Source organism: Schistocerca nitens, chromosome 3, assembly GCF_023898315.1.
Source record: "Schistocerca nitens isolate TAMUIC-IGC-003100 chromosome 3, iqSchNite1.1, whole genome shotgun sequence".
In the NCBI taxonomy this organism is placed as follows: Eukaryota; Metazoa; Arthropoda; class Insecta; order Orthoptera; family Acrididae; genus Schistocerca; species Schistocerca nitens.
The window spans coordinates 850,547,469-850,566,944 of record NC_064616.1 but is presented as its reverse complement, the minus strand read 5'-3'; the positions used below and the strand labels follow the sequence as shown (position 1 = coordinate 850,566,944).

At 38.3% G+C, this 19,476-nt stretch overlaps 1 protein-coding gene across 1 annotated transcript in view; it reads right to left on the bottom strand.

Annotated features, from left to right (window-relative positions):
* The window catches only part of LOC126248875 (coiled-coil domain-containing protein 77-like), a 205,508-nt gene that overhangs the window by 99,030 nt on the left and 87,002 nt on the right, over positions 1–19,476 (bottom strand). Inside the window, exon 4 of the mRNA XM_049950322.1 lies at positions 9,215–9,377. Within this exon, the coding sequence (XP_049806279.1) occupies positions 9,215–9,377 (163 nt within the window). The remainder of the gene's footprint in view (positions 1–9,214; positions 9,378–19,476) is intronic.

Below are 19,476 nucleotides of genomic sequence, written 5' to 3'. Positions count from 1 at the left end.
AAAGTAACTGGTACAAGTCTCAACATGATTAAAGCAATATTTTGGTCAAAATTCACGTTTTTAAGAAAAATTGAAGGCACTAAATATTAGACTTAGAAATGTGAAAATTTGTATGACACTTCAGTTTAACATTAAAATAATAACTACATGACCCCCATTAAGCTACCTCTAATAATTTTCGAGTAACTTACTGAAAACTAAATTTGGAACAATAACGTCTTTAATTGTAGTAGATTAAGTATCTGTTGTATTAATTCTAGAAAGTTTTCGTTACAGCAGATGATGAAACCTATTAAATAATACAGCTATAACAAGTTATAGGACCTTGATGTTAATAACAGACAATACAAGGTCTCTTAAAGTTGTAGTTCAGAGGTCATGTTCTACTTTCAGTTCTGTTCTAAAAATTCTAGAAGGCAAAGTTTTAATGCAGATGAGCTAAAACTTTTTCTGTGATTTTAACCAATTTATCTACATGCATGCAAAAATTACAAAGATCCTAAATTGATATTGATTGATATTGTTATCAAATATTGTGTGTCCGAGAAAGCGGCCGTTTAGAGACTGCTACCGTGTGCATAAGGTGGATGACAGCAGGTGCCACCTTGGCCGTCCGCTGCGCCACATATATAAATACAGCCCTAGAGGCAGGACTAGGCTTCACTTTGCACCCAGCCACCATAAGATCCACGACAGTCCAAAGCTGGAGTGCGCACTGCCTCGGATGACATCAGTGATGGGCTGTTACAAAACGCTTATTTTCAGTAATAATAGAAAGTGAACTCGCAAGGACTGTACACCATCCTGGATCACTTAAATTTCACAAAAGTAATTGTTAGTGTGCCGCCAATAATGTTAACAAAACCGCGTGGCAGGTGGTGATAATTATTTTCCACTTCTGTGGCAAGCATTTATTTTGGTTATTAGTAGTCTGGGCAAAAGACAATTTAGTAGGAATTTACCATACAGGTCGCCTCTAAACTGCTCATAGTGCTGTTAGGGGTAGAGAGATTTATTGTCAGTATGAACATAATGAATATTACAATGTTGTGTGTGTGAAACTTTACCAAATATATGTATCAATGAGAACTCAAAATCTTCATGTATAATCATAGTCCTGATCCTGCTGAGCAAATAGAGAATAGAAACTTTTCTTTCAGTGGGCTGGACAAGAATGTGGACTTGCAGACTGGGAACTATGGTCAGTATGTTCTCCATCGCTTTCTGGCTGACCACAGAAATAGTTGCCAGGTTATCGATGGCGAACAATATTTACAACAATTCCAATTTCTTCCTATGACTAATGGTAATTATTAATATGAGAAGCAACCTCCTGCCACCCCACAAATGCACAAGGAAATTTAGAATGTTGAAGCTCAATATTATATTTCCCATCCGGAGGACTTGTTATGTAATGGAAGGCATTCAAACATTATCATACATTAATGAAAACATGCATGCGCACATCTCCCCCCCCCCCCCTCCACCCCCCACACCCCTATGACCTATTCCAACACTTCATGGTCCTTGTTATCATTATGTTCGTGAAGCGAATTCTGTGACTTGAGGTTCTGGTAAAACAGTCAATATACCTCTGATTACAAAGTACTACTACTACTACTACTACTACTACTACATGCATGATGCAGACACTAAATTAGGTTGGCCAACCCTGATGGATGAAAATTGCCGTTGTATGTGGCTTTCAATTGGAAAATCCTCCCCAATGGAGAAAGCTTCCCAGCTAGTATTATTGTCAGAGCTTGTGGCAGTGGGTGGATGACAGAGGAACTAGTCCTAGACTGGATTTCAGCAGTGTGGAATAAGTGGCTAGGAGTGCTTCTTCCCTCAAAATCAATGCTTCTGTTGGATAGTTTTCATGGACACATTGGTGATCAAGTTAAATAAAAACTGAAAGAAGGAAACTGTGGTCTATCGATTAATCCTGGCAGCATGAGAAGTGTGTATCAATCATCCATTCAAAGTTAGTGTAAGACAATTCTACAGAAATTACATCATGAAAGAAATAGCTATTTTGGCTGTTTGGTGGTCAATATCATACCACAGAATTGTTTAAGCACCTAAACAAATTGCAGTTTGAATTACGTCAGATGTAGGAGATATAAATTCATCAAACCCAGCAAAAGTTTTTAGTGTGCAAAAGTGTGTAATGAGAATCACTTGTGGTGTAAATTCAAGAACATCATGTAGAGACCTGTTCAAGGAACTTTGTATTCTAACTACTGCTTCTCAGTATATTTATTCCTTGTATTGTATGTATGTATTGTATGTTAACCGGGGACCTAGAAACAACGGAGAGGCTCCGTCCCCACCGCAGTGGTCCACAACCCCATGACGACTACCGCAGTCCACTTCACCCCTCCACCGCCCCACACCAAACCCAGGGTTATTGTGCGGTTCGGCCCCCAGTGGACCCCCCAGGGAACGTCTCACATCAGACGAGTGTAACCCCTATGTTTGCGTGGTAGTGCAATAGTGGTGTACGTGTACTTGGAGAACTTGTTTGCGCAGCAATCGCCGACATAGTGTAACTGAGGCGGAATAAGGGGAACCAGCCCGCATTCACCGAGGCAGATGGAACCCCACCTAAAAACCATCCACAGACTGGCCGGTTCACCGGACCTCGACACAAATCCACCGGGCAGATTCGTGCCAGGGACCAGGCGCTCCTTCCTGCCCGGAAAGCCGTGCGTTAGACCGCACAGACAAACGGGCGGGCCATATTTATTCCTTACTGAACTTCGTTGCAAATAATACATCTCTATTTCCAACCAATAGTTCAACGCATAGTGTCAATACTAGAAAAAAGAACAATCTACATAAAGACCTAAAATCCCTTACCTGGGTCCAAAAGGGGTCCAACATTCAGGAACATACATTATCAATAAAGGGACATACATTATCAATAAATTGCCAGCAACCATTAAAAACTTGGTTTCAGACAAAGCATGGTTTAAACAGAGCTTGAAAGACTTCTTGATAGGCAACTCCTTCTACTCTATAGATGAATATCTTAACAGAGACTGTTAGGGCAGCTTAAGCAAAAATGTCTTTTAGATTTCAGTTTCGACACCACTTGGTCACAACAGTCACGATTAGGTATTTTGGGTATGATAAATTTATTAATAGTGCATAACAATGTTTCATTCTGACAGTATATTAATTCTGTAAATATTAGCTGTTTTTGTTTACTATATTGTATTTACCTATTTTGACAATCTCCTCACAAATGATCAGGGTAGTGAGTATTATACTCAAATGTTTTATGTTTTTTATGTTATACTTTCTGAAATTTTCTGCACCTACGAAAATCATCTCATTTTTGGGGTTATGGAATGAAAACTAAATTAAATCTAGTCTAATCTAATCTGAAGAAATTGCCATGAAAAGTTAAAAAAAAGTTGCTTTACTTTTTTCAAAAATTGTTACTGTATTTGCAAAGAAGGTGCCTCCCTAAGTCTGCAGTAACGTGTAACGGAATTAATTTCATCCCACAAGATACGTGTACATGGCATACAGAAACTGACGATATATGGTCAGAGGGGAAAATCTGTATTATAGGCTGAACCATGATTTTTAAAGCTAAAAATTTAGGGAAAAGTGTGGCCTGTATTCGTGCAGATGCAGTATATACTCTGCAAGCCACTATATGGTGCATGATGGAGGGTACCTTGTATCACCACTAATCAGTATCTTTTATGGTCCACTCACAAATATAACGAGAGAGAAACAACTGCTTATATGCCTCTGTATGAGCCCTGATGTCTCTTCTCTTCATGGTCTTTATGCAAAATGTACATCTGTTGCAGTAGAATCTTTCTACAGTCCACTTCGAATGCTGGTTCTCTAAATTGTCTCAATGGTGTTTCATGAAAAGAACATCTTCTCTCCAGGGATTCCCGTTTGAGTTTACTGAGCACCTCCATAACGTGTATGGATTGAACCTTCTATTAACAAATCGTGCAGCCAATCTCAGAATTGTTTCAATGTCTTCCTTTAATCCGACCTGGTGGGGATCCCAAACATTCTAGTAGCACTCAAAAATGAGTCGCATTTATCACACTAGTGCTCTATACATGGTCTCCTTTACAGATAAGTCACACTTTCCTAAAATTCTCTCAATAAACTTTATATTGGTTTGCAACATTACATGAAGAAATTTAACAGACATGTTTCTGTCAAGCAGCACAATACTAATGCTATATTTGAATATTACGGGATTCTTTTTCCTAGACATCTCCATCAATTTACATTTTTCTACATTTAGAGCAAGCTGCCATCCATCACACCAACTACAAATTTTGTCTAAGTCATCTCGTATACTGCTATAGTCGCTCAGCGACAGTACTTTCTGTACAAATATGTCATTTTCTTGCGGGCCACTCAGTGAGCCAGCAGCATGACTCATCAGCATTTCTGTGAACTGGGTCATGCTGCTCACTCTGTAAACATTCCTACACAAATCTCTAGATGTTCTTGTGTGTCTATGTGTTCTTATGAAATCAGCATTTTTGCATATCTTAATCTACTCATGATTGATGTTCAGCGCACTTTCACCACTTGGGACACGTCATCAACCATCTATACGTATTATAATCATAGATTTTACATTTCACTATGTCTACCAATCTATGTTTGCAGTTTCTCTGACAAGGTACAACTGCTTTTAGATTGCAAAAACACTGTTATACTCTTACACTTAAAAGGCACAGTTTAGCACTCTTGTTCAGACATACATAGTTTAACGGCCAAAGACTCCTCGTTTTGTCCATATGAGACTATAAATGAAAGCAAAAGCAAGTCTACAACATGAGAAACCATATCAGGCTGTGCTAAAACAACGCTACACTATGCATTTGGTAGTCCAAAGTCGATGCAATGAGAAACAAATGTCAATTACAAGAATTACACTCTTTGTTGCACTGTGACCCACCTATGCTCCAACTGTCATCATCCATTTAGCATGGTGGTACAGCAAACACAGTACGGCTCATCATCAAAGAGACTAAGCTGACTGATTTTGCTAATCATATACACATACCCTTAGGAGCGAGTTTCTACTTTTCATGGGATTTATAACCCACAGATCTTTGTCCACTTGCAATAGTTATGATCTTGACTGGTAAAAAGATTTCTTTTGTGAAGCTAAGCACTTTTTCGTTCTCGACTTGAGCTTCACAACTTAACTGAGGGTCTGTTGACTAGAATTATTGACTACAATTTGTCTTGTTGATAATCGAAGGATAAGTATGTTTTCAATGGAAGACAATCACCCAGAGGAATCATTGTTGCATGAACTTGTTGGAATAGCTTCATCCATCTGGAGCTGCAGTCTCCAACAGTCTGACTGGTTATGATGCCTACAAGATGTCCCATCCAAAGATACCACTTTGGGTGCATTCTGGTAATACTAAAAATTTGATTGGATGTGCTCTGTCACTGATAGTTATTCTCAAAACACAGATTTGTGTTGGCTGGCTGTATTCTCCATTTGCAGTCTTTAGCACAATGGCCTCTGAACTTTTAACATAATCTATTTCAGCAGGCAATGATATCTGATATCACAGAACATGACATCCTGTAATCAACTAGTATCAGGAGAGAGTGATTGTTGATGAAGACATCAGTGCAGTTCTTGGTAACTGTTGTCCATGGGGTATTTTCATCTATAGTTGGCCTATCCTCTTCTTGAATTAATAATGCTATTTTCCACGGACTTTGTTTGACGATCACTGCTGCTACTTTCAGCTACTTGTGTTTGACATTAATATACACCACAGATCCTTGTATCTTTTAACTTCCTATTCGCTGCATTAGCAATGCTTGGTCCTGATGGTCTTCCACAACTGCCACTGGTACAACAATCTGAAGTCTGTTGACTGTCTTTCAGCACAGTCGTCTGGCACCTTGCCGTGATGTGCTAGTACTATTTGTTGAAGTCTCCTGTTGTGGTGGCAATCCTTCAAAAGAAATGCCTGATAGACATTCTCTGCTAAACCTTTCATTAGGTGTATAACTACATCCTCTTCCATTATATACAGGTTCACTGTGTGACACTGCCTGACAATACACTATATGTATAATCATGCCATATCCCAATGACGTTGGGCCCTGTTCTTCAATTTCCCTTTGACTATGAAGATTTGCAACTGGTTGTCACCAAATGTCTTGATTTCAGTCTGAAATGTGTCCCAGTATAAGCTCTTTCTCGTACTCAAACCACTGCTGCGCTGCACCATTCAAGCCAAAGTAGAAATCTCTTTAGCTATTTAGTCAGATCCCAAACCATGTCTCCAAAAAACACTGTTGGTTGCCTGGTGTGCATCTGACATATCAGTGCTTTCAAATCCGATGGTTTGTTGACACTTTGGAAAGTAAGGGACTGTACTCTCTGTCTGTGTTCCTGAGTGAAAACAACTGCTTTTGTGTAGCTTTGTTGGTGCCATGAGAATGTCAGTGTGCAAAATATTGTCTGTACATGCCAAACTATGTCATGTATAAACCAGAATGTAGTACCTGTTACAAGAGTAGGGTCATCAATAAGAACTAACACTTCACACTGAAAGCATCTTTATTAAGCGCACATGAAAGTGCAGACAGAACTGAGCTGCCTGCCTCAGCAGTGCATACTTCTGTTCACATATTGTAATAAATCACATTCTGTTCACAAATTGTAATAAATCTCAAATTTCACTAATAGGTTAGTCCCACAACCTTCACTATACCACACATGTCAAGTGATATATACTGGTAAGAGGCAGAAATTGAATCAGTGACCCACACATCACCATGTGGAAGTTGTTACTGCTACACCACAAATGATGTACAGGGTGTGGCAATTTCACGGAGAAAGCTGTATGATGAACTTACTACAGTTAGTAAAACACAGGAAGTAACAATTATCTGATTTCTCTTCTTTATATACACAGAATATAAAGCAATCACATAATTGTGATTTCAGTAAAGTTTTAAAGCCCCATATTACTTCCATTTACTACATTTTCTTTTGGGAGAAAAGTACCAAAAACAAGAGAGACAATGACAACTCGTTCCAAGATAAATGAAAGAAAATAAGGACCCAAACAAATGAATATTTTTAGTTTCTACAAAATCAGAAATAAATTAAAATCTTCATAATTAATTTCATCAGTTTTTGCCAATAGAATGTGTTTCAATCATATAAAACCATTGCTGTTTACAAAATACAGGACATAGTTTTGAAGTTCAAGGAAAAGTCTGTAGGATCTGTGAAAGGGAATCTTTTTGGACCCATTCTGTCATTAATCTATATCTCTGTTATAATTCATTCAATTCTGAGACAAACTTAAAACCCTTTCTCATGAGCAATGCCACATACACTTCTGAAAAACTCATCAAAATATGTACAGTGATTCTCAAATTCAATGACTGATTCTCAAGTTTAATGACAAAAAGTCTGAGATACAAGAATTGTTGTTTTGCAACTCATTTCCACACCTCAGTGACAAGTCAATCAGCAATTTTTTGATAAGAAAAAGCCTTACATTTTTTTTTTGAATAATTGCACCATCAAAATATAGTCCTCCATTTAGGAGAAGATAGTGGACTGATGTAGTATCAACATCAAACTAAACATGTAGATACATAGTAAACACTTCCTATGATGTATATTCTGATGTAGTATCAACGTCAAACTAAACATGTAGGTACATAGTAAACACTTACTATGTATTTGCATGTATAAAAATGGTTCGAATGGCTCTAAGCACTATGGGACTTAACATCTGAGGTCATCAGTCCCCTAGACTTAGAACTACTTAAACCTAAGTAACCTAAGGACATCACACACATTCATGCCCGAGGCAGGATTCGAACCTGCAGCAGTGTGGTTCCTTCATATTTAGTAAACACTTACTATGTACCTGCATGTTTAGTTTAACACTGATACTACATCAGAATATTTTATGATCTGAAGATGGCAGTAACCAAAACTGGGAATACTGAAGCGTAAAAGTTCATGTGATCAAGATGGACCTGTAAAATAAAGTGCCAAAATATGATCACGGACTCATTTTCAAACTTTATGTCTTCAATTAAAGATAGTGGACATTGATGCATTCACATCTAAAGACATTTCATCTATTTTTGTAACAGATACACAAAGCCTATTTTAAATTCTGTCAATCTTACGATCTTCATTATTATGTTAATGCAATTTACTCTACAGTGGTGGATTTGAAACAAGGAAATTGTGTGTGTGTGGGGGGGGGGGGGGGGGGGGGAGGCACATGCACACTACATCACCCCTGATTAAAATGGTGCCAGTCATCATTGTCATAGATGTCATCGTCATCATCATATAATGTACAATTTACACACATATTATTTACATAACTGATCACATCTGCTGTAGTGTCCAAGAAGTATGAAAGTCCGAGGGGTTTCCAGGGTATGAATATTGAAGGCACTCTTCAACAATCGTCTGACAGTCCATCACGGAAAGCCACAGGTGCACTCCACAGTGGTAATCTGTCCCCATTTGTATAATAAGTCACCACATTTCCCATGATTAGTATGGATCCTGATAAAGTGTACTCCATGTCCTATGGGACAGATCAAGTTCCTTGGTTTGCTGTTAACTTGGAGACAACTATGAAGCTGTGAAGCAGTGTTGTTATTCCACTCTTCAGTCCAAGCTTCACAGAGATTGAAGCTGTGGTCCACCATGTTCCTAACTGTTGTGAGTGGCTGATGTCTGGAGTGGTATCTGTTGGTTAAGATAGTAGGTATGTCCTCATGAATTAGTAGCAGCTGGTTGTTGCAGATTTTTTTGTATTCCCTCCTGAGGATAGTCTTTCATATCCAGTTAGGTGGTTGAATGTGACTCAGAACAGGTAACCAGAATACTGGAATGGACAGGTACGCTGTAGAAACGCTAGTATAAACTTTTATGCAAGTATTCCTTGTGGCTTAGCTGGGAGAGGAGAGTGGGGACTCTTGTTTCCACTCTTCAACTTCTTGTCAGACAATATATATTGTGCACAGAGTACAAGCTGAGCCTTTCATGACCAATGTTTTCAAATTCCAGGGAGGTAGTCAAAAGAACGAAAGTGTAAAGAAGGCCTTAAAATCCTACATGTACAACCAAAGAAGAGAATTAGATCCTTTTATAATGTAAAACTAAAATCTGAATGATACTGCACAATATACTTACCACTAAAGCATAATTTTTAGTTATGATTTCGGCAGATTCAGCTTGTACTCTAAGCAGCAAAATATTGGTTGTCCTCTGCAATTCTTTCAGATTAGCTAATTCGTCAGCTTGTGAGTGAAAAAGCTCCTCCAAAACTGAATACTGTTTACAGTCTTCTCGCCATCTGCAAAACTTTCAGCTATCTTACAATAAAAACAATAATCATAAATTTGAAAACAATTGTATTAACAATCGACGGTGTAAACCGAAGTTAGTGCAGTTGACTGTTTAGAAAAAAAGTATGGATAAACCAAACACAGTGTGAGAACAAGATCCAGGAAATTCAAAAGCTGGACAATAAAAGATACATAGTTTTCTTTATGTTCTTACTTATTGCACAAAACTTCTTTTCTATGGTAAGTGTCTTTTCTAATAAAAGAAGAGTCACACATTTATTTTCATAATAAAATATAAGTATTCCTCATTATACAATTTAATGACTTGTAAATGGGGAAAAATACACACACACACACACACACACACACACACACACACACACACACACACACCAATGAATCTAATCTAAGCAGCTGCTAAAATGAATTGTCCACATTTTGATACAAATCATGCAAATGATGAATAGAATATGAAATTAATATACTTACTAGCTTATTTAAAATACACTGTCATATTTAAGCACATAATGTTCTATGAAAAATGTGTCCAATATCAAACAATGGAAACTCCAGATTTGAATATCAAGGAAATGACAGAATGTTACTTACCATAAAGAAGACACATCAAGTTGCAGACAGCCACAATTAAAAGAAACTTACTTATGTATCTTTTGGCCACAGTCTTCATCAGTAAAAGACACACACACACACACACACCAGTCACACACACAAGCAAGTACATCTCATGCACACACAGCCACCAACTCCAGCATCTTAGGCCGCAGGGCTGGAGCTGGAGATCGTATGTGCGTGAGGTGTGCTTGCTTGTGTATGTGAATGGTGTGTGCCTCTCTTTTACTGATGAAGGTTGTGGCCAAAAGCTATACATAAGTGTCTTTTAATTGTGCCTGTCTACAACCTGACGTGTCTTCTTTATGGTAAGTAGTGATCTGTTTTTTCCTACATTATGTCCATTATCAGATATAAACAGCTGGGTATCCTGTAGTTCTGATAAATTCATGCAATGGAAAATACATACTTTATCCTACCACACATGACCACCACTAGAGTGAAAACTGCTACATATTTTATTCATTTCATTTCATTGTAAATGCCGCAGACAAAAATCAGCACCAAATTACCGACAAAGGTCTCAAAGTTTATAACTGATGGTCGCTGCATTATTTTGCTATTGCCTACGAACCCCTATGAACCACGGATATTGTGTGGTGATGTGACTTGCGTGCTTCACCAATACAGATAGCCGTACCATAAGTGGAACCACAATGGAGGGAATATCTGTTGAGTGGCCAGACAAATGTGTGGTTCCTGGGGAGACACAATAGCCTTTTCAGTATTTGCAGGGGCAACAGTTTGGATGACTGGCTGACCTGGATTTGTACAATGAACCAAGATGGCTTTTCTGTGCTGGTCTGTGAAGAGCTGAAAGCAAGGGAAACTACAGCCATTATTTTTCCTGAGGAAATGAAGCTTGGCTCTATGGTTAAATAATGATGGCATCTCCTAGGTGAAACATTCTGGAGATAAAATAGTCCACCATTCAGATCTCCAGGCTGTGAAAACTCAGGGGGATGTCATCATACAGAAAAACCAAACTGGCAATCTACAGGCTGAAGCGTGGAACGTCAGATGCCTTAATCATGCAAGTAGGTTAGAAAATTTAAAATCGGAAATGGACAGGTTGAAATTATAGTGGGAATGAATGAAGTTCAGCGGCAGGATGAACAGGACTTCTGTTCATGTGGGTACAGGGTTGTAATTACAAAATGAAACACAGGTAACGCCGGTAACAAACAAGAAGTTAAAAAAGTGGGTAAGCTATTTCAAACAGCTTAGTGAACACACTGTCACAGCCAAGATACATATGAAATTAACATCCACCACAGCAGTACAAGCTTATATGCCAACTAGCTCTGAAGATAAAGAGGCTGAAAGAAAGTATGATGAGATAAGAGAAATTATTCAAAGAGGTAAGGGAGAGGAAAATTTAATTGTGATGGGGGAACTGGAATTCAGTAGAAGGAAGAGGAAAATAACAAAAAATAGTAGGTGAATATGGACTGGGGGAAAGGAATAAACGAGGATGCTGCCTGGTATAACTTTGCACAGAGCATCATTTAATCATTGCTAATGATTAGTTTAAGAATCACACAATAAGGCTGTATATTTGGAAGAAACATGGAGGCACTGAAAAATTTCAGAATGATTATATGGTAGTAAGACAAGAGAGTTCACAACCAGATTCTAAGCAACACATTTCCAGAGGCAGATGTGGAATCTGACCACAATTTATTGTAGATTGAAACTGAAGAAATTGAAGAAAGGTAGGACATTGAAGTGATGGGACATGATAAGGTTGTTGAGAGTTTTAGACAGAGTGTTAAGCAATAATTAACTGAAACAGGTGAGAGGAACACAATAGAAGACGAAAGGGTATCTTTGACAGATGAAATAGTGAAGGCAGCAGAGGTTCAAATAGGTAAAAAGGTAAGGTATAGTGATAATTTTTACTTTATCGACCATCTGACTACAACTGAATGAAACACAACTTTTATGCCAAATGCATATCGCCTTTATTTTCTGCAAGGCATTTAGAAGAAGAGGAACAACACCAAAAATGCAACAGGAGCGTAATATGTAGAAAATCATCCATGCATCCTGCAACTGAAGATGCTTTGTAGAAAATAAAGGAAAAATGCATATGGCACGAAAATTGTGTTTCATTCAGTTGCAGTCAGATGGTCCATAAAGCAAAAATTATCAGTATACTGTAATATTACACGCAACTGAGGAAGACAGGACTACAATGGTTGGATAACACAGGTGATACTGAAGTTAATTGATGAAAGGAAAAAATATAAAACTGCAGCAAATGAAATAGCTGAATGGCAATAAAAATGTCTAAAAAATGAGACTGACAGTAAGTACAAAATGGTTAAGCGTGAATGGCTAATGGACAAATGTAAGAATATAGAATCATATATAACTAGGGGAAAATTAAAGGGACATTTGGAGGATGGAGAAGCAGCTGTGAGAACATAAAGAGCTCAGATAGAAAACCTGTACTAAGCAAAGAAGGGGAAGTTGGAAGTAGGATATAGAGGGACTATACATGGGAAACTAACTTGAGAGCTATAGAACAGAAATGGAACAGAACATAAATTAAGACGATATAGAAGATACGATACTACAAGAAAAATTGGACAAAGCACTGAAAGACCTAAGTTGAAAAAGGTCCTCACAGGGTAGACCCCCATTCCCTCAGAACTGCTGATATCCTTGAGAGAGCAACACATAACAAAACTATTCCACCTGGTGTGCAACATGCACAAGACAGGCAAAACACCCTCAGACTTGAAGAAGAATTCCAGTTCTAAAGAAAGTAGGTGGTGACAGATGTAAATATTACTGAACTATAAGTGTAATAAGTCATGGTTGCAAAATACTAACAGGAATTACTTACAGAAGAATGAAAAACTTACAGAAGCTGAGCTCGGGGAAGATCAGTTTGGATTCTGGTGAAATGTCGGAACATGCGAGGCGATACTCACCCTGTGACTTATCTTAAGAGATAGGTTAACAAAAGGCAAACCTATGTTTATAGCTTTTGTTGAGTTGGGGAAAGCTTTTGACAATGTCAACTGAAATACACTCTCTCAAATTCTGAAGATAGCCAGTGTAAAATATAGGGAGCAAAAGATTATATACAACTTGTACGCGAACCAGTCGGCCATTTTAAGAGTATAAGGGCGTGAAAGGACAGCAACGCTTTGAGAAGGGAATGAGAGAGGGTTACAGCCTATCCCCAATGTTATTCAAACTGAACACTGAGCAAGCAGTTAAGGAAACCAAAGAAAAATTTGGAGAAGGTAATGAGGTTCAGGGAGGAGAAATAAAAACTTTTGATGTCCTCCAATGACATATTAATTCTGTAAGAGACAGCAAAAGACGAGGAAGAGCAGCTGAACAGAATGGACAGTGTCTAGAAAGGAGGGCATAAGATGAACACTAACAACAGGAAAACAAGGATAATGGAATGTAGTTGAATTAAATCAGGTGATGCCAAGAGACTATAAGTAGTAGAGAAGTTTTCCTATTTTGGCAGTGAAATAACTGATGATGCTTGAAGTAGAGACGATATAAAATATGGACTGGCAATGGCAAGGAAAGCCTTTCTGATGAAGAGAAATTTGTTAACATTGGACATTGATTTAAGTGTTAGGAAATCTTTTCTGAAGGTATTTGTCTGGAGGGCGGCTTTGTATGGAAGTGGCATATGGACAATAAGCAATTTAGTCTTGAAGAGAATAGAAACTTTTGGGTCATTCTACATCAAACTGTCTAATTTCTAAACATTTTCCTGCTCAACAATCAGGGAATATTTGCATGTCACCAGTGAACATTAGTACAGTTTAATGTTCGATGAAGCAATACTGGCTGAGATATAGTCACTTGTTTGACTGCATACATGACTTTGCACAGAGTGAGTGTGAATTTGAGTTGTTTCATCGCAGGCTATATTTTGTTGAAGGACATGAAATTTGGTCACCTTGTACAACTTTATGTATTCTCATTAAGAAAAATAATGAAAAGAATTTTACAAGCTGTATGTGGCCATAAAAGTATAGGCCAAATCACCTGGTGGGAGGGGGGGGGGAGACAGATGAAATCGACATCCAAAGAGATTTCAAAGTTGGTTTCTTATATCTCAGGGACTAAAGGTATGATGAACATGAAACTCAGCATATTGTAACATAACAACGGAAGATTCTCAAATACAAAGTTTCATTTATGTACCACTTTTCAATACTGACTAAATTAAGTGCAAAGTTGAAAATTTTGTACAATGTAAAAAATGTGGCATTTTCAACTTGATTCTGCAGGAAACTATGTTCTATAAAACTATTTAAACTGGGCTCATTAGAAAGACCATGGTTTTACCCGTGAACAAAAGTGTATTTGGTTATCCAATGTCAGCTAACAATGCTAGATACTTTGAATCAAATTAATATCTTGTAGAGTGAAGGCATGTTGAACATGAAACTTAATATGCAATAGCTTGGTAGCATAAGGACGTGGAATACAAAATTTCATTCACCTACTATTTTCCAATAGTCTACAAATTTTCTGATAAGCTGACAGTTTTTATCGAAAGGTGAAAATGGGGTATATTTGACACTTCATTTACAAATACACTACTGGCCACTAAAATTGCTACACCAAGAAGAAATGCAGATGATAAACGGGTATTCATTGGACAAATATATTATACTAGAACTGACATGTGATTACATTTTCACGCAATTTGGGTGCATTGATCCTGAGAAACCAGTACCCACAACAACCACCTCTGGAAGTAATAACGGCCTTGATACGCCTGGGCATTGAGTCAAACAGAGCTTGGACGGCGTGTACAGGTACAGCTGCCCATGCAGCTTCAACGCGATACCACAGTTCATCAAGAGTAGTGACTGGTGTATTGTGATGAGCCAGTTGCTCAGCCACCATTGACCACACGTTTTCAGTTGGTGAGAGATCTGTAGAATGTGCTGGCCAGGGCAGCAATCGAACATTTTCTGTATCCAAAAGGCCCGTACAGGACCTGCAACATGCAGTCGTGCATTATCCTGCTGAAATGTAGGGTTTCGCAGGGATCGAATGAAGGGTAGAGCCATGGGTCGTAACACATCTGAAAAGTAACTTCCACTGTTCAAAGTGCCATCAATGCGAACAAGAGGTGACCGAGACGTGTAACTAATGGCACCCCATACCATCCTGCCAGGTGAAGCGCCAGTATGGCGATGACGAATACTCGCTTCCAATGTGCGTTCACCACGATGTCACCAAACACGGATGCGACCATCATGATACTGTAAACAGAACCTGGATTCATCTGAAAAAATGACGTTTTGCCATTCGTGTACCTAGGTTCGTCGTTGAGTACACCATTGCAGGCGCTCCTGTCTGTGATGCAGCGTCAAGGGTAACTGCACCCATGGTCTCCGAGCTGATAGTCCATGCTGCTGCAAACATCGTCAAACTGTTCGTACAGATGGTTGTTGTCTTGGAAACGTCCCCATCTGCTGACTCAAGGATCAAGACGTAGCTGCACGATCCGTTACAGCCATGCGGATAAGATGCCTGTCATCTCGACTGCTAGCGATACGATGCCGTTGGGATCCAGCACAGCGTTCCGTATTACCCCCCTGAACCCACCGATTCCATATTCTGCAAACAGTCATTGGATCTTGACCAACGCAAGCAGCAATGTCGCGATACGATAAACCGCAATCGCAATAGGCTACAATCCGACCTTTATCAGAGTCGGAAACGTGATGGTACGCATTTCTCCTCCTTACACGAGGCATCACAACAACGTTTCACCAGGCAAAGCCGGTTAACTGCTGTTTGTGTATGAGAAATCGGTTGGAAACTTTCCTCATGTCAGCAAGTTGTAGGTGTCGCCACCGGCGCCAACCTTGTGTGAATGCTCTGAAAAGCTAATCATTTACATATCACAGCATCTTCTTCCTGTCGGTTAAATTTCGCGTCTGTAGCACGTCATCTTCGTGGTGTAGCAATTTTAATGGCCAGTAGTGTACTATTTTCTATTAAAGCTTCAAAACCAGTCTCATTTGAAACAATACATTTTAAGACCCTAAGAACAGTGGATTTAACACATGGGATAACAATTCTATATAAATTGAAACAAACTAGCAGGAAAAATCGCACAATGAATACAGTTTCAAATTTGGATTTTTATATTTTGTTGATTACAGGAATGATTAACATGAAACTTTGGACAACAATTTAGCAATCTCAGGTTTTCCAATACAAACTATTATTCACATACTGTGTTATATCTCGCACACGGAGATGCTTGATAAGAAATAATAACACACAGGTAAACATGGACAAGGGTTTATTATGAGCACAGTACAGAGATTTAATAACAAAGGAAAACTCTTCTCAACAAAAACTAATACAACTTCTCAGACACTAACAGGCATACGTCTGGAATACACAGTGAATAAACGTAGTGGAGGTGGAGACTATGCCACTGATAGACCCTAATGACAGAGGCTGAGCATTCGACGTAACTGGCTGACATGTAGATCTCAAGATACTGCTAGAAAGTTGTAGTCCAATTGCAATGGCTCCCAACCTGGCTCTGAATGATGGTCTGCTAAGAGTTTGTGCATGAATTGGCCTGGAGCTCTGCTGGAATGAACCGCCAGCACGTTGGCTTTCACCACCCTATACAGCCAGGGCGTGGAAGAATTCATGCCGATCCAGTTCCATACAACTGACACGGCTAAGGACATAGGTCTCTTGCATGGAACACATCTGGTGGTGCTTGTCCTACAGTCTGTCGTCCTTGTTCTGATCGAAATGGTCTGTGGAGGCAACACCTTGTACATATGCAAACCCATGATGCATCAGTGTCTGAGGGGTTGCTGATCCCTTTAGGCAAATGGCGGGTGCATGGCATACTGCAATCCAACTTGATTTTTGCAAAAATTGTAAAAAAAGTTCATATTCAGACTACTTTTAGAAAATCTGTTTTCCATAATTGATTTCAAACTAACCACAGTTGGAAAGAGCATTTTTTCAAGCATACAAAAAGTCACATTCTATTTTGCAATGTGTGCAAACATTACCTGAAAATGATGGATGTATCTGAGGTAATGTACCATGCCAAAGGGCTAGATTTCATTAATCTGCTGACTGCACTTTCTTGCATGTATTTTTTATATATATATTGAGAAGTAATATCTTACTGAGTTGAGTTCGTCCATGAACTCTGTTCTTTCAGTATTATCATCTAGCCAACAGTATTGATTTCCACAAAATGAAATGCCGAGAGTGGCTCAAAAATTTCAAAAATTGTAAACTGCAATGTTGAGAAGTTTAAAATAAAAATAGATATACTTTTTGTGAGACACTCCTACCAAATTGAGAAGTGGAGGTAAGGTACTTAGTAAATGGCTTTGTAAGCAGACAGGTACTGCCACAAGGCTTTGTAACCCAAATTAAAAAACCAAATTAGAGGCTTGGGAACCAGGATGAAGATCCCACCCTTGGCTGGTACTGCACACTATTGAGCATGATCCCTACAGCGATGGAGTTGCCGCTTCATGTTCTTGAATTGTTACTGATGATGTCACCATGGACCAATGCAATATAGTGAGATATTACTTGTCAGTTTAAAAATAAGCACAGAAAACAGGTTGTACAATGTAGCCTGTTGCCATGGTAAATTCCCTCAAATTTGTCCTTCACTTTCAGGTATTGTTAGCGCACACTAGAAAATCGAATGTGACTTTATGAATGAAAAAATGCTCTTTCCAACTGTTCTTGGTGTGAAATTAAGTATGGAAGCCATATTTTCCAAAAATAGGAAGAATGGACTATTTTTGCAATTTTCACGAAAATCAAGTTTGGCCTGATTTTGCAGAAATTTAAAAAGTAGTACATGTATGATATTTTATACTGGAAAACCTTATATTGCTAAGTTATCATGTCCAAAGGGTCATGTTTATCATGCCTTTAATCAACAGGATATAAAAAGCCAAAATTAGAACTGTATTCATAGCACAATTTTCCTTGCTATTTTGTTTCAATTTATGTAGAATCGTTAGCCCATATTGGAAATTAAATCCACTGTTCTGGGGCAAGCTGGGTGGCTTAAAACACGTTTCAAATGAGACTGGTTTTGAGGCTTTTATACAAAATTGTTTTTGTAAATGAAGTGTCTCATATACCCCATTTTCAGTTTTTGATAAAAAGCATCAGCTTATCGACAAATTTGTAGACTATTGGAAAATAGTAGGTGAATTAAATTTTGTATTCCACATCCCTGTGCTATCTAGCTATTGCATATTAAGAATCCTGTTCAGCATGTGTTTACTCTACGAGATATAAGAACCCGAAGTTTATATATTTTCTTCATGCCCCAAGTTTTGAGCCTAACTTTGATTAAAAGTATCTAGCATTGTTGGCCTGAATTGGATAGTCAAATACAATTTTTTCATGGCTGAAACCATGGTCTTTTTGATGTGTTGAGTTTGGAAAGTGTTACAGTACACAATACTGGGAAATGATACATAAATGAAACTTTTTATTTGAGGACTCTGAGTTGTCAGGTTACTACAAGCCAAGTTTCATGTTCAAACTGCACCAAAAATAAAACAGTAAGCAAAGTTCAAAAGGATGTAGGTGGAGTTGTTATTTAGAGATAAAGGGGCTAGTGTGAAGACCTGATCAAACCAGTCTTCCAATCTTCCAACTGAAGTCCACAGCATCACTAACTAATACTGGAACAGGTTTTAGAGGTGCAGCCTTTGCCAAATAGTTTAGGTGTGCAACTTAACAGTGGAGAGAGAGAGAGAGAGAGAGAGAGAGAGAGAGAGAGAGAGAGAGAGAGAGAGAGTGTGTGTGTGTGTGTGTGTGTGTGTGTGTGTGTGTGTGTGTATTCTCTTTGGATTTGTGAAGAGAACACTGGAAATCTTTTTCCTTAGATGTATTTTGTTATAGGCTGTTTCGTCCTATGTATTCATTTGTATTCAATTATAAATGGAACTAAACATTTCTTGTTATTTATGTGCTACTTGTTCCTTTTAATTTTCGTAGGTGCATATTTCTATCTGCTGGTTGATACGTTTTCCTGCGATATTGTATAGTTATGGTATCGTTTGTTCGAATTCATATCTTGTTGTGAATTTAGCTGTAATGTAATTTCTGGTTGTCTCTTATTTGTTTTCACACAACTATCCATAGTCCTGGTGGATAAATTCAATGAAGGTCCTTAGGTACCGCTTGTGCCTCAGGTCAATTTACTCATTTAGTATTTTTCATATGTACTTGTGTGTATGTACATAGATTTCAATCTCTTCCAGAATGTTCGTTAGTGGTCCTTTTTCTGTTAGGTGTAAAATTTTAACAGCTTACTCTACATCATCTACTTTTTTACAGTTTGTTTTTGACAATTTTCTTCATTTGCGTTGCATATCTGTTTGTGGGATTTATTTGCATGATGTTATCTGCCTGTAATTCTTTACTTTTTGTATGTTGTTTTGCTTTAAT